The sequence below is a fragment of the Charadrius vociferus genome, unplaced genomic scaffold, assembly GCF_000708025.1.
Source record: "Charadrius vociferus isolate BGI_N301 unplaced genomic scaffold, ASM70802v2 scaffold906, whole genome shotgun sequence".
Lineage (NCBI taxonomy): Eukaryota > Metazoa > Chordata > Aves > Charadriiformes > Charadriidae > Charadrius > Charadrius vociferus.
In genome coordinates this window covers 1,086,056-1,100,150 of record NW_009648878.1, presented here as the reverse complement: position 1 = coordinate 1,100,150, position 14,095 = coordinate 1,086,056, and the positions used below count along the sequence as shown (strand labels likewise).

The following is a 14,095-nucleotide window of genomic DNA, read 5'->3' as shown; positions in this document are numbered from 1 at the left end:
GAAAACAAGGAAAAAGATGGGATTACATTTTTTTTTCTGGCTTAATTTTTTGTATTAAAACAGAACCAACTCAAACTCATAATAATGGAGGATCCATACTAAACAAATCATCAATCTGTGCGCATCAGGGACATTTCAGAAATAACAGCTAAAAGAACTCTGGTCATCTTCTTCAATACTAAATACAAACACTGTGGTGTTTATACTTGGCCAGAGAAAATTTTTTAATATACCAGATAAATTTCAGCAAAAAAGAAGCACGCTAGAGAAAACAAATACCTCCCATTCAATGGCTGAGCTGGTTTTTTGAATTTTCCTTTAGTGCCAAATTTTGGCAGACAACAGAACTAGAAAAAAATGTGTCATATACACAAGTTTGTTGTATAAATTTTAATATTATCACAAAGGAAAGTTGGACTTTTGCGGCAGCATATGTCAATGTATTACATTACATTTACACAGTCTCACGTATGAGCTAGTTTCCTTAAATCATTTTGTTTGCATTAATACTATTCAGAGTGGCAGTTAGGAGAGAGCTCAGTACTTCTGGTGGGTGACCTTTTTGTGGCTGAGTGTATGAATAGGGAACCCATGCCATGATTTACACATTGCTTTGGTAGTAGATAGTTATATGCTTTGAACGGAGAGAGGGTATTCATTGAACTTCCTATTTCTTCAAGATAAAAACCAGAATAACCTCTGTCTTAAACTTCAGCCATTATCCCACTGTCTCAGCGACATATTTCTGAGGAGGAGGAGGAGAGGTGCAGCTGAGGGTCATAAGCCTCTAGATGACGAAACACCTGCACCTTCTTACATTTCTCTCCAGCAGCTTCACAGATCAGGAAGAAGGAGGTGACATAACTGAGCCCAGCAGGATCCTGGCCAAAGGAACCTGCCCCCTTTTCAAACCTTTGAATAGTTTCATTCTTGCCAGCTCCCACAGATGTTGAACAGCGTTTCGCAGACAAACCAGAAAAAGCTGCTGCAGGAGCTATCGGCATTAACATTTATTTGATCTCCATTTCGAGCACTTTTTTCTTGGGGAGCTTATCAAACCAAGGGATTGCTTCCTGTCTGGAATTTCAGAATCGGAGGTGACACTTATAGACTCAATGTTTGTATCATAAAAAAATCTATATCGCATAAAGAACATCTATATAAAAGGAAATTCATACTTTAGGTTTCTTACTTGTTTTTGTTGCTAGATTTTGCTTCCAGAGCACAAATTTGTCCTCCAATATGGACTACTGTATTTTTTAATTCGAATCTATTATTTTTGCTGAATCCAAAGTCCCATCCACACAGTGTCAGTTTTGTCCCGCCTTCTAAGGGAGCGCTGTTTGGGAGAATCTGTTAAAAAAAAAAAAAAGTGTTAGTTACATCAGGTTTTCTTGAATTTCAAATGGAGTTAAAGAATGTGCAAAGGTATAATTTTAGAAAAGCATTTCTTCTGGTAGACTATGTCCTACCATTCATCTTAATTGTTCTTCACCTTTCATTTGTCACATTATGAGCTTTCTCTGACAGTAGCAATAAATAACAAAACCTATACTAGAAAGCTTTGAAGGATAGTGTTTAGGGGCACTGAACAAGCTGTGCATTGTAATAGTCTTTTAAATCCTGCCGTTCTTGTCTTGCACATCTTATTTCTGGCATGTAAAACATACAATGTACTTATTTTGTTAGAAGCTGAATGCTGAACACAAAAGAGCCCCAAAATGACCATTTTTTTGTCAGCTTGATGAAAGTCAGGTTCAGAATGAAGTAGCTTCAAAGACACCAAAATCCAATATTGCGTTGGCTGTGATAAAGTTAACGTGACTTCTGCTATTCTTTCCTTAAATCTTTTACATTTGGTCACCTCTAATTCCAAGTTAAAAAAAACCCCTACCCCTCAGAAACACAGAGACAATCTACAAAGGAAATGTGCTTTTTTTTTTTTTTCTGCATATTGTAAATTGTCCTGTAAAATATAACAATGGTGGGAAAAATGTAGGAACACTATAGAAGTCTTACAAAACTCAGTAAAAGTACTGGTCAGTACTGCCAGTGGGAAAAAAAAAAGAAAAAAAAAGACATTGGTTCAGGGTTTATGGAGACTTTTAACAATACTGCATAATTTTGCAAACATACCAGTACCACTGGACAAACAGAGAATGAAAGACTGAAGTTATATTTGTGGTCATAGTGCCTAAATGTCTCAGACTTAATGCTTTAGTGATAGTAATTTTGCCCCTAAAATGCAATACAGCTGTGCCTTTCAAAGGACCCGACTTCGTTTTCAAGCTGAAAGGAAAGTGTTTGAGAGATACTTGGCTATTATTTCATCTGGAAATCCAGTAAGACAGCACATTTCTTTTCAACTCTCTTGTAGCTATACTTCAAGACTCTCACAAATGAACTATTGTAGATAGAAAGGCAGCTGAAGAGTACTTCAAAAGAATTATACCATATATTCTATATGGGGAAATTTACTGCCCCCATTAGAAACCAGACAAAGAGTCTGATCTAAAATGCACTGAAGCCAGTAGGAATCTTTCCTGTTTTAATGAGCTTTGAATCAGCTCTGAATGAGCAAAGAAGAGGGAACCTATGCAGGAACAGTACTTTTGCACAAATCTCATAAAAAAGGAGTGATGCTCGCACAGCCCCCTGACACACAACACTCCAGCGAAGAGCGTGGAGCAGTACTGTATCCCGCGGAGTCTGTGCTATTCCCAAGTTTAACTTCCCCTAAATTTCTTTGTTTTTTTCTTTGAAATCTGGATTGACTTCAGATCCTAGTTTTCCACTCTACTTAGTATCTCAGCACACCATCTATTTTTGGAGTAACAAAACCCTACCAGAAACTGAAATTGCTCTGTGGGGGTACAGGATGTCTCATGTATTGTACAATAATGCATTGACGTGTGGCATTTGAAGAGTCTGAAATGTAATCCATAAGTTAGCAAAATAAGGGAGTTAAAAGCAGGCTTCACAAAGCCATACAGAATAAAAACTGAAGGCACTTAACTGGTTTTGAGTGATCCTATCTGCCAAAAGAGACTTGTGATAGCAACCCATGTGCCTTAACTGAGGGAAACTATTTACTGCATTCTGCCAGCAAATGTAGGAAGCAAGACTTCTAAGTAGATAGAAAATCTTACACTTTTTTATTTAAGTTCTGCAGAAATTCCCCCAGAGTGTTTGTATTAATGTCTTTATTTTTATTTCACTTGTTCTGTACAATGAAAACACTGAAAGTCAAATGTGGTTTTGCAGACTTTTTCTTGGGAGAGTAAATGGGAATGAATGGTGAACCTCCTGGACTTTCAACTGAGGAATACGTAGGCATCTTCTGTGTGCTTCCATCACGCAGGTAGTAATGGAAAGTAAGCAAAACCCAAATCCATTATAAATGTTAAGAAATTTAGGATTCAAAAGTTCTCTATAGCAAGGAAACTCCACCGATCAGATGGAGCAAGTCCTGCTGCAAGGCCTGATGTTCTGCTTCTCCCTGCTGCTCTCCGGACTTTGAGTTAAGGGAGAGAAAGTTAACTTTTTCTTTTAGGAAAAATTTAAAGTATTGTGTTTTTCCTTTGTTTATGTTGACAGCCATTATGCTAATATCCACTCACATACCTTATAAATTGTTGGAAGAAAGTATCTATTTATTAAAGTTTCAAGGGCCCATTCATTTTAATTAAGAGGCAAGAACATGTACAGGCCACATGTGAAATTTCCAGCAAAACCTCCAACCTAAACAGGCAGCAGAAGGCCCGATGTTCTTGATACATCGGAGATAAAAGCCAGCTAAAATGACTCACTTTAAAAACAACAACAAACCAGGTCAGGTTTGTAACCACAACAAAGAATCAAAAGGGAGACCAATTTATTTCTTCTTTTACGCCGTTCACCTTTCAGCGCGACCTGAGGGCCGCACACAGATGCCTGCAATTTGTTCCAGCACCAAGTGATCTCGGAGGAACCTCTTCTGAGTCCCACAGCTTTCCTCTCACACCACTGGCCCAGGCTGACAAAAATGTGCCTTCTCCTTGCTGGTGGAGGCGGTGGGTGGGAGTGGGGTACGGAGCCGAGGCGTGGGGTGGGAGCCGGGCTGTGGTGGGGACGTGTCCTGCACCATCGCTGCTGCGCTGGCTGTAGCAGAGGGGATGCCCGAGCAGAGCTGGAGCTCTGTGCTGCCCACAGGGCTGGGATGCGTGGGGTGGTCCCCACCACCCACGGCTCCAAGGAAAAGTGCTTTAAGCAGGGCAGAGAGATGAAGGATCTGCAGGACTCCACAGGAAAACGCTGGGTTTCTTCTCTGCCATCCCTCATGAGGGGAAAATTTTTTTTTTCCCCACTGTGCACCACTCTGTAATAACCTGGGAAAACTCTGTTGAAGACTCAGCTAACATCCATTGGATCAGACCATCGGAGAAGCTTTGTGTTCCCCTCAGGTTAAAGCGATCATATGACATACCTCAAACAATCTGTCCCTCCGAAAGCTGCAAAATACGAGGGGGGGGTCAGACTGAATTTCAGATACCATGCAAAGCAGGTCATCCTCCGTTTGTTAGGAACAAAACAAGCTTGTTTCTCATATTTTATGCATATGGGTTTAAAGACAGATCAGAAGATGATGAATAATCTGTTTTATATTTTTTTTCAGTAATAATGTTAAATGTCATGGTCCAGTAGAGCATGAAATCTGTCTTAACAGCTAGCAATCCAAAGGGATTTAAGTACTCAGCTGCATTTTTTTCCTTACAAGCCTTCTAGAAGCAACTTCTACCAACGTGGGCACGCTGTAATTCGAGATTCACTTTAAGATCCATCAGTGCCACAGATCCATATTCATTACAGGGGGAGACGGGGCTTGTGCTGAGCAGGCAGGGCTGAGCTATGCGGGGAAGGGGAGCACCCAGCCGGCCCCACGCCTGCTCCCACCTCCCCGCGTCCGAGGTGTGCTCCCCTGGATGAGTCGTCCCCGCGGCTTCACAGGGATGGCAGAGGTGGCCTTGGGGACACATCTCTGGGTCTAAGCATCTTTGCGCAGGCTCCAGGCGCTTGCTTCTTAAAACTGCTGAGCGCACACCCTCATAATTAAAATTAAGGAGGGTGAGATGAGCTCAGCACCTCCGAAAATCAGAAACTAAGCAGTTCACAGCCTTAGAAATCCTTTTGGAGGATCTGACAATGTACAGCCACTGCTAGAAAGTTTTGTCAAGAAAACATATTAAGGGATGCTACTTGTGCTTAAGCTCTTGGAAACACCAAACAAGCTATGCAGTATAGGTGTGAGCAGCTTAGTCCTGCAGAGGGATATAAAAATGTACATGAATCCTCAGTGTATCCCTCTGAATGGGTGATTCATAGTCTCATAGAAACTAAGGCCAAAAAGGGTGATTTGATTATTTAATACAGCCTTTTTGAAACAAATGTCTTCTTGTATAAAGGGAAAGTAAACTATTTGCATTCTGCATTAGCAATTTTTTTACATCTCCTTTGCCCAAAGGTAAATGGCAATAGAAGGCAAGGCAAACACACACTCCTTTCCATCTATTTTGGGTTTGATTCCTATAATGCTTCATTATTTGTTCATTGAATTTTGCCTGTGTTAGTCCTAAATTTTTTATCTGAAAGGTGAACGTGGAAAAGAAAAAAAAACAACCTGTAAACATGTGTTTCTAGCTTTGTTTCTAAATTATTAGCAGTTTTGCCTATTTACTCTTTAAAAAGTTGTTGTACATGAAATCATCTGCCTGGTTGAAAGAAATACATTATTTATTTAAAAACCACTTTTGTCTGCCTTTCTCTCTGAGAGTTCAGCATGTCAAATTTTATCTCCATTTATAAGCTGTATAAAGAAAAATGTATTTTTAGCTACGCGGCATAGTTGAAATGCACTAACAAAAGCACACGGGTGCTACCAGAAAGTTTTATGCCTGTCCTTCCCTCAGTTTTCCAGTCCGTTAACCGCCCTGTAAACCTCTACCTTCACGGCTATGTCACACTTCACACAGGACGATTGGGTTACACGTACAGCCGGCCACTATGGATCCCGCGTTAACCATAGCTAAACTAAAACAGGAACGTGCCGGCGCGGCTCTCTGCTCCTCCGTGAGGTTTTGTTCTCGTATACCCTTTATGGGCCTTGGCTGGCTGGCAGCCGCCTCCGGCTGTCCCCGTCCCAGGGAGGGCCACAGCTCGTCCCCCTCGGTGGCCAGCGGGTCCATGGGAACAATCACAGAATCACAGACTGGTCAGGGTTGGAAGGGACATCTGGAGATCATCTAGTCCAACCCCCCCGCCAGATCAGGGTCACCTACAGCAGGTTGGACAGGACGGCGTCCAAGAGGGTTTGAATGTCTCCAGAGTGGGAGACTCCACAACCTCTCTGGGCAGCCTGTGCCAGTGCTCTGCCACCTGCAAAGTAAAGAAGTTCCTCCTCATGTTTGGATGGAACTTCCTATGTTCAAGTTTCTGCCCGTTACCTCTTGTTCTATCGCTGGGCACCACTGAAAGGAGCTGGGGAGGGACGTTAGGGAAAAACATCTCCCTCAGGGTGGTGTTTGGGTTGACAGCTCTGTTGCAAAGCTGAGGTAGGGGAGAGAGGGACTTTTCCCCGCAGGAAAACCCCACTCTTTCATTCAAGGCAGGAGCTGGTATGGGGATGGATGAGGACTGGGGGCCGGAGACCTCCTGTGTTGGGCAGCTGCTGGTGGGAAGCACCTTCCTCCACCTCCTCTCTTTGAGAGGGGTCTGAGGGGAAGGGTGCTCCCTCTTGTGATTGGCCTTTCCCATCAGACCTGGGACGGTCACACAGACATGTCCACCATGAACCCCTGAGCCTGCAATGTTCAGGGACAGTACGTGCATCCAGCCAGAGCCTTTATGGATGCTAAGGCCAAGGGGAAGTCGAGGAGAGCCCCCACTTCATTTATCATAAGTGCACAAAAATAAACAGAAAACATTCACAGAGTACAGACGGCGTTCTTCCCTCAGAGATGAATGTGAGAAATCCAGCATTTTACCTCATAAACCCTCGGCAGGCAGGTCTCCTGGGTCCAGGTGCCGCCGGGGCACTCGGGAGACCTGAGGGATCGCTCGGTAGTAAGTTTCACTTACAGGAATGATTACTCTACGCAGCTATAGGTAAGGGCCTGTTTTATCCTCCCCCTGCAGCTAACATCCATCAAAGAAATGGCTTTCTATACATAGCCTGCTTTCCATGAGCTTATTTTCAAAAGGTGACCATCATTTTATGGGCACAGGTGACACCTGAACAATTTACTCTGGCGTTTTTTGTGCTTACAATCCATACCACGAATACAAATGTGATGAGCTGCGCACCAGACTGAGTGGCTGCTGTGCAGGCAGAAAATGGAGATGCATTTTAGCTACAAGCCTGTGCTGCACCTGCGGGAAGATTGGCTATGCCGGTGACATTATGTACCTACACAGGAGTAAAAAGTGAGGGACATTGCTGTAGGAGAACTGTAAGGGAACACACGGTCCCAATTCACTCCCCATGCCAATCTACAAGTAGAATAATCTCCCTGTGGGAATGTGAGAAATCCAGCATTTTCCCTCATAAGCCCTCGGCAGGCAGGTCTCCTGGGTCCAGGTGCCGCCGGGGCACTCGGGAGACCTGAGGCATCGCTGGCCGCACCAGCCACAGCGCATGAAGGGAGGCGCCAGCAGGCACTGGCTGCAGGACCCGAAGTGATGGCAGCCCGGCCCCGTCAGCGGGATCTTCGTTATCTGCCAGTGGAAAGACATGATGTGCGGATCCTTTTTAATACATGCACCAAGGCAGCAAGGAGAGTGTCTATTTATGCCACGTGCTGCAGTGATACTCAGGTTTCAGATGTGCAAGCTGCAGTTCGACTTCTCCGTAGCTCAGTAATTATAGGATCTTATAAGTAATTTAACTGACATGATTTTAAATTCGCTTGGGAGAAACCCTAAAGGCATCTTAATGTTATATACCGTTACTACCAGCATCTGGTGTTTACAGCAAGATAGCAGTTTTTGCTGATGGAAAAACAGCAGTGTGTTCCTCCCAACTCTGCACTAGTTCTTGGAAAAACCAGTGTGTCTCAATATGCCTTAATTCATACATTTGTAAAAATAGGCGTGATGGCTACCTTCAACTTTGGCGAGGCTGTATTAATATCTGTGACACACTTACACCATGTGACTACCCATGTACTTGTTTAACACCTACCGCCAAAATCCCTATACCATACCTAAAATATGAACTAAAATTTATATTATTTAAGATATCAGGATAGTTATGATAATAGTCACTCTAAATAAATTCCTTTTTAGTCAAAATATTAAAATTAGTATATAATTACATTACTACAGAAGTACATCTTACTTCTTTACATTTCAGTACCTTCCTTAAACTTATTTTGGACATTTTCTTCAAGATTACTCCCATAAATATCTCATACATTTCTAGTAAATGATTAATAACCATCTTTACTAATGGCTGATGTATTTCTGTAAATTCTTATAGAACTCAAGGGGTCAAATTATTGCTTACGATTATGGTTTAGGATTATCCGCAATATTATCTGCTGATGTTTTAAAGCCGTTCTACAATGTGTATCTACTTATGACAATAGCATATTTATGACAGCTCTTCATCTTTTATTAACCCTTTGTAGACTACACGCTAAAGCAATCTTCAAACCTTACTATGAACCCTGGCTCCCAATTTTAAACCCACCCACGTAACTTTTGCACACACACCCCTCCTTAAAAAGTTATAATGTTATGACACAAACCCACAAAAGCCAGGAAACTGTGAGCACCATTCTTTCCTTAAGCCATTGTGTGTTTTTTCTTTGCAAGCACTTGAATTAAGGACAGGGTTTCAGACTTAAAATTTGCATTTCCTGGCTTTTGTTGGTTTATATCACAGCTCTCACATTATTTAAACATTTCTCAATATTAGGCAGTCGGTTTGTTTAGTAGGGGCAAAAAAAAAAAAAGTCTTGGAGGAAACGTGCCCCCCCAGTGTTCCCAAGGGAATGGCAGGGCTGGGAGGATGCAAAGCATAAAGCAGCAGTGTGAATAGTTGCTTTTATTGAGAGTTGCTGCTCTGAAGTCAGGTTTACGCGGTGCACAGAGAAGGATCAGATTATGAACCACTCACCTTTTTCCCAGTCACTACCAGGGTATAGCCATCATCTGCCAATGAATTCTCGACAACAACTTGGGGAGAGACAGGGTGGGAGTCTAGCTGAAAGCTGACATGTGGAGCTGTGGGTTCTGAACGGGAAACCACTATCTAAGAAAGAAAGAAATTGGGAAAATCAGCAGGCGGCGTGTGACACAAATGCATGCTGCTCAGCGGTCTCGCATTCCTACCGCTTCTCTGCTTGCATTAATTACTCTGCATTACATTGCATAATATTTTGCATAATGTTCCATCATGATCTGATTAAAGCGCTATAAAATCTACTTTATTTAACACAGCAAAATCATGGCTGTTGGAGGATCCTCAAAATACGTCGTATTTATTAAAATACGAAGGAGTCCTTGCATGTTTTCTAGTCCTTTAATTTCAGGTAAAAAAGGAAGATGGGTCATTTAGTCAGCCCTGTACATTTAAGAAAGGAGAATTTTATCTGCAATGTCTGTTTAAAAGAATCTTAAAATTCCAGGCCTGCCAAAGTCAAAGATATTTCCATGTATTTTCACTTTGGCCCTTCAGTTTGAAAAGCAAACTTTACCCTGCGTCAACAGTATCTGGCCTTGATGCACGTGGGGCCACTAGAGTACAAAGCTATGGCAGGCGCAGGTCATCGCTGTGAACAGCGCCACAGAGCCACAAGTACACGGAGCTCGATTCCCAAAGCTGGGGGGGGTGGCTATTGCTGCAGGCAAGTTCCTTGCAAGACGTGGCGAGGCACCTCGAGGTCCGGCTCCTGCTGATTTCTGCGGGAGCCGGGTGTCCAGGACAGAGCCGCTTTGGAAGACAGTCCAAAACAGAAGCCTAATTTAGTTGTCCTGAAGACCCTTTGCAAGAGCCCTCTCTCTCTCTATCTCTCTCGATTTTAGGAGATCTTAGGGAGATTAGTCACACCAGTATGAAATTCCCCCACTAGTCATCTCTCTACATCTTGAGTTACCTAAATACTTCTGAGAATTTGGGCCTATTCCTGCAAACACACGCTTAACTTTACTACTGTAACTTTGTTGACTTTAATGGGATGAGTCATGGCTGTTAAGCACCGGCATAAAGCATCTGCAGATTGGGGTGGATATTCGATAGCGAGATTTTATAGGCTTGGGCCTGCAATCCAGAGGGATGTGCGCCCAAATGTGATAGCATCAGGCAACAAAGGCTGAAGATTGTTTACATGAGGGAAGATCATGTTCATGTTTCAAAAGCTGCATCATGTGTAGTTTACTTAAGGAATTTAGATAATCAACATTTGCTGAGGAGTTGAGATTCAATGGGGTTCATTATTTAAGAAGATCGAAGCCATTCTGGAAATAACTTGTATGTCAAATGTTTAATTTTTCACTATAATGAAGCTTTTCTTCTGACTCTGAAGGCAGCTTCAGAACAGCTAGGACATTGACTTACACGATTTCACTGGCTTTTTGCACTGCCAAGGTCTTTCAACAAGATGGCTGACTCCAAAACTAGACTTAGAGATGCTGTAATTACAGTTGATGTTTTGTTGTAATTCAAGACTTAAATAAAATATATGAGCAGTTAATTCATGGTGGCAAGTGCTTCACATCCCTGAGGTATTTACAGTTTGGAGTTACAAGAGGCTTTTTTTTCTTTAAAATGAAACTGGCTTTTTTAAAGCCTTTGCTATGGGTTTGTTTCACAGCACAGAAAGCTCAGCTTTTAGAAATCAATAAGGTCTGATCATTTTCAGTGACACAGAAGTATGGTCTCTGACTCAGTATATTAGGGCATGAGCTCTGTTTTTATATTCAGGACAATGAAAAATAGAATGGACTGCAAAGCTGCATGAAAAAGCTTGATTAATGTTGGCATTATGGGGAGAGGTAGCACCACAGCTGCAAATACCTTTTTAGTTGATCATTAGCCATGTCTCATCTCGAATACCCACTGCTATAAAATGCTAAGAATTCTTTTCTATCATTAATCCAGGCTTCCTCTTATTGCCAAGCATTCTTTCTGATTGAGCCACAGTGTTAACCCTTTAAACACATCTGCATTGCAACCTCAGAGCAATACATGATAATTTGGATTCCATCTCTACAATCCTGGAAAAATTATTCGGTACTTTAAATACTGACCGACCTTTATTTTACTGAGGCTGATAGTCAAATCACCTGCTGGGAGCCCAAGTGAGTAGACTTTGAGCTCATGACATACAGGGAGTTCAAATTACACTTCCTAGCTCGTTTGCGACTACAGAATAAAAGTTTGGAGCTTGCTTAGAACTAATCTACCAGCCTACAGTGCTGCCGTAACAGATACTAGAAGCAAAAATGCTCTTCTTGGTCTATATAACTCGTGCGGTTTTTGCACGCATCAGCCCAGTCCTTGAAATTCTATCTAACCCTTATCCAATATAATCCTGAAGAAAAAAGCAATTTGAAGACAGCTTCTACAGCAGGAAGAAGAGGCTGCTTAGGACTCCAGCGTTGTTCTCAGAAACCTCTGATTTTTATTGCTTGGGACTGGGCTGGTATGCACACAGTGTGGGTTTAATCTACTGTGGACACACCACCATCCAGGGGCTACTTCTACCGCGGAAATGGTTCAGTACTGCAGGAGGATTTCTTTTTACATAGACTATAAAGTACTGGTTTGTTTTGGGTTTTTTGGGTGGTGGTGGTGTTTTTTACATTTTGATTATTAATTTAATAACCAAACATTTCTCCAGAGCATAAGAGAAATGAAAGTATCTATGTGCCTGCACTCAAGCAGTTAGGAGAGAGGGGAAGTCTTGCACAGATAAATAATTGCCTAAAGAGAACAAACAGACATTAGCAGTAAACGCTCAGTCCTTGCAACAGTGAGAAGTCACCAGAGGTGTTCTGCAAGGTGTCTATGCTGGGATCCACACTGTTCAATATACCCATAAAGGAGATGGAAAAGTGGTTGAGCAGTCCAGTGACAAAGTTTGCTGACGATCTGAAGGTATTCAAGGTGATAAGAACGAGGACAGACTATGAAGGATGGCAGAAGGACTTTACAAGACAGCATGTCAAGGCAATAAAATGGCAGGTGAAATACAACAAAGAAGATGAATTTAAAGTGGTATATGATAGATAGTTCCATGAAAGCATCATCTCACTGCTCAGCAGCAGTCAAAAAAACCCCAAAACAAATAAGAACTTAGGACTTATTAGAACAGGACTAGAGAACAAATCAAAAAACATCCCGGTGTCATACAAATTCATGGCTTGCCCGAACCTTGAATTCTGCATGCAGTTCTGGTTGCCTTATGACAAAAAGAGTATGTTAAAATGGGAAAACGTTCAGAGAAGGGTGACAATGATGACCAGAAGGCTGTAATGAACAATGACTGAGTAGTGTAAGTGTGGAAATGCTGAGAAAAAGGCATACAGAATCATGAGTGGGTAAAGACTGATCGTTTACTCTCTTCTAATAAAAGTACTAAACACCACCAAAAGACAAAAGCGAGAGTCAGGTTCAAAGCAAACAAAAGAGTAAGACTTCCTAGCAATATGTGATGACCTATGGGACTCCTTGCTGAAGGATGTGAATGCAAGAGGAATACACACTCAAAGGGAAACTCCACATGTACATGGAAAGACCTACCAGACAAAACCCAATAGCTCTGGAAATCCCCAGAATGGAAAATAGTTGGAGGCTTGAAGCAGACAGTAGTACATATGTCACCTGAGTTCCTAGGCATCAACTCGTCAGCGCTGCTGGAGACAGAGCACTGAACTAGATGGACCCTTCATTTAAGCTCTTCTGATGTTCTTATAAATAACCCTTCTGAGAATCAATTCATTATCAGTAACTACAACCCTAGACATCCTTCTGAAAGCAAACACAATATTTACGTCCCTCTAAGTGAAAAACGAAAAACTACGTGGTCTTTCAGCATAGCTCAAAGTACTTCCATGAAGATAACAGCCAACAGTTAATTAATTAATATTAATTAATATATCCTTTATACTGGAAGCCAGTGATCACTTAGGTGCATGAACATTAAAATAATTCATTTAAATATTCTTTCATTGCCATCAGCTAGTATTATTGTTAAGTAAGAAGACTTGATTCTAGGTTCGCTTATGCATAATATGGCAAATTAAGACTGTAATAACTTGAGTTGAAAAACAGCATGCAACAGCTTCTTTTAAAAATCATTCTGATGTCAGTTCTGCTAGTCATCAGGATTGAATTACAAATGTTACTGTCTGCATGTTGAAATATCTTCTGCAAAAATGAGAGGCCTTCTAAAAGCAATCCCATCTAAGTATCATATTGTTATTTTTTCCCTAGATGTCTGGCAGGTGTAGGCCATTACCCAGCAGAGATAGGCTCAGGGTTAACTTTATTGTGTAACGCCTCAAATGCCCTGGGATATGAAGTGTAGCCTTGCAAAGGGCACATATGCAGCTCTCTAAATGCTGTATATCATTCTAATCCACAGAGAGTATAATGGATCTCCTCTGAAGGGTGTAAGCTTTTCGACTCAAACTGAATATTAAAACATGTGTGCTCTCAAAGCAGTTATTTGGCACCAGGTGTTAATTTTAATTTGACTATATGGATTTTGCATTATGCAATATTTGATATTTTTTTCTCGGAGCATCAAAACACATTCTTTACCACAGAAAGGACTGCTGTTATAAAACTGTTAAAAGTTGAGCTAAAGATATGAACATGACACTTATCAAGAGTTCACCACAGTTTTCTGTTAGTTTAAAAAGATAAAGGGGAAAGGACTGCAACTATTCGCATTTCTACAACTGCACGTGTGCATAGTTTGCATTTAGCCTTAAATAGGTCAGACTGCCAGTAGTGAAAAGCCAGGTGAATTGCTGGACCACAAAGGCAGGACAGCAGCGGCCACTGAGGACAACCTTTGCAATGACTCCATGGGCATCCCATGGAGTCATT

At 41.7% G+C, this 14,095-nt stretch overlaps 1 protein-coding gene across 1 annotated transcript in view; it reads right to left on the bottom strand.

The window, feature by feature from the left end:
* MET (MET proto-oncogene, receptor tyrosine kinase) overlaps nt 1-14,095 on the bottom strand; it is a 71,139-nt gene that overhangs the window by 34,372 nt on the left and 22,672 nt on the right. Inside the window, exons 3-6 of the mRNA XM_009887081.1 lie at nt 9,155-9,289; nt 7,637-7,749; nt 7,020-7,080; nt 1,193-1,353 (exon numbers count right to left, since the gene is read on the bottom strand). Of these exons, the coding sequence (XP_009885383.1) occupies nt 1,193-1,353; nt 7,020-7,080; nt 7,637-7,749; nt 9,155-9,289 (470 nt within the window). The remainder of the gene's footprint in view (nt 1-1,192; nt 1,354-7,019; nt 7,081-7,636; nt 7,750-9,154; nt 9,290-14,095) is intronic.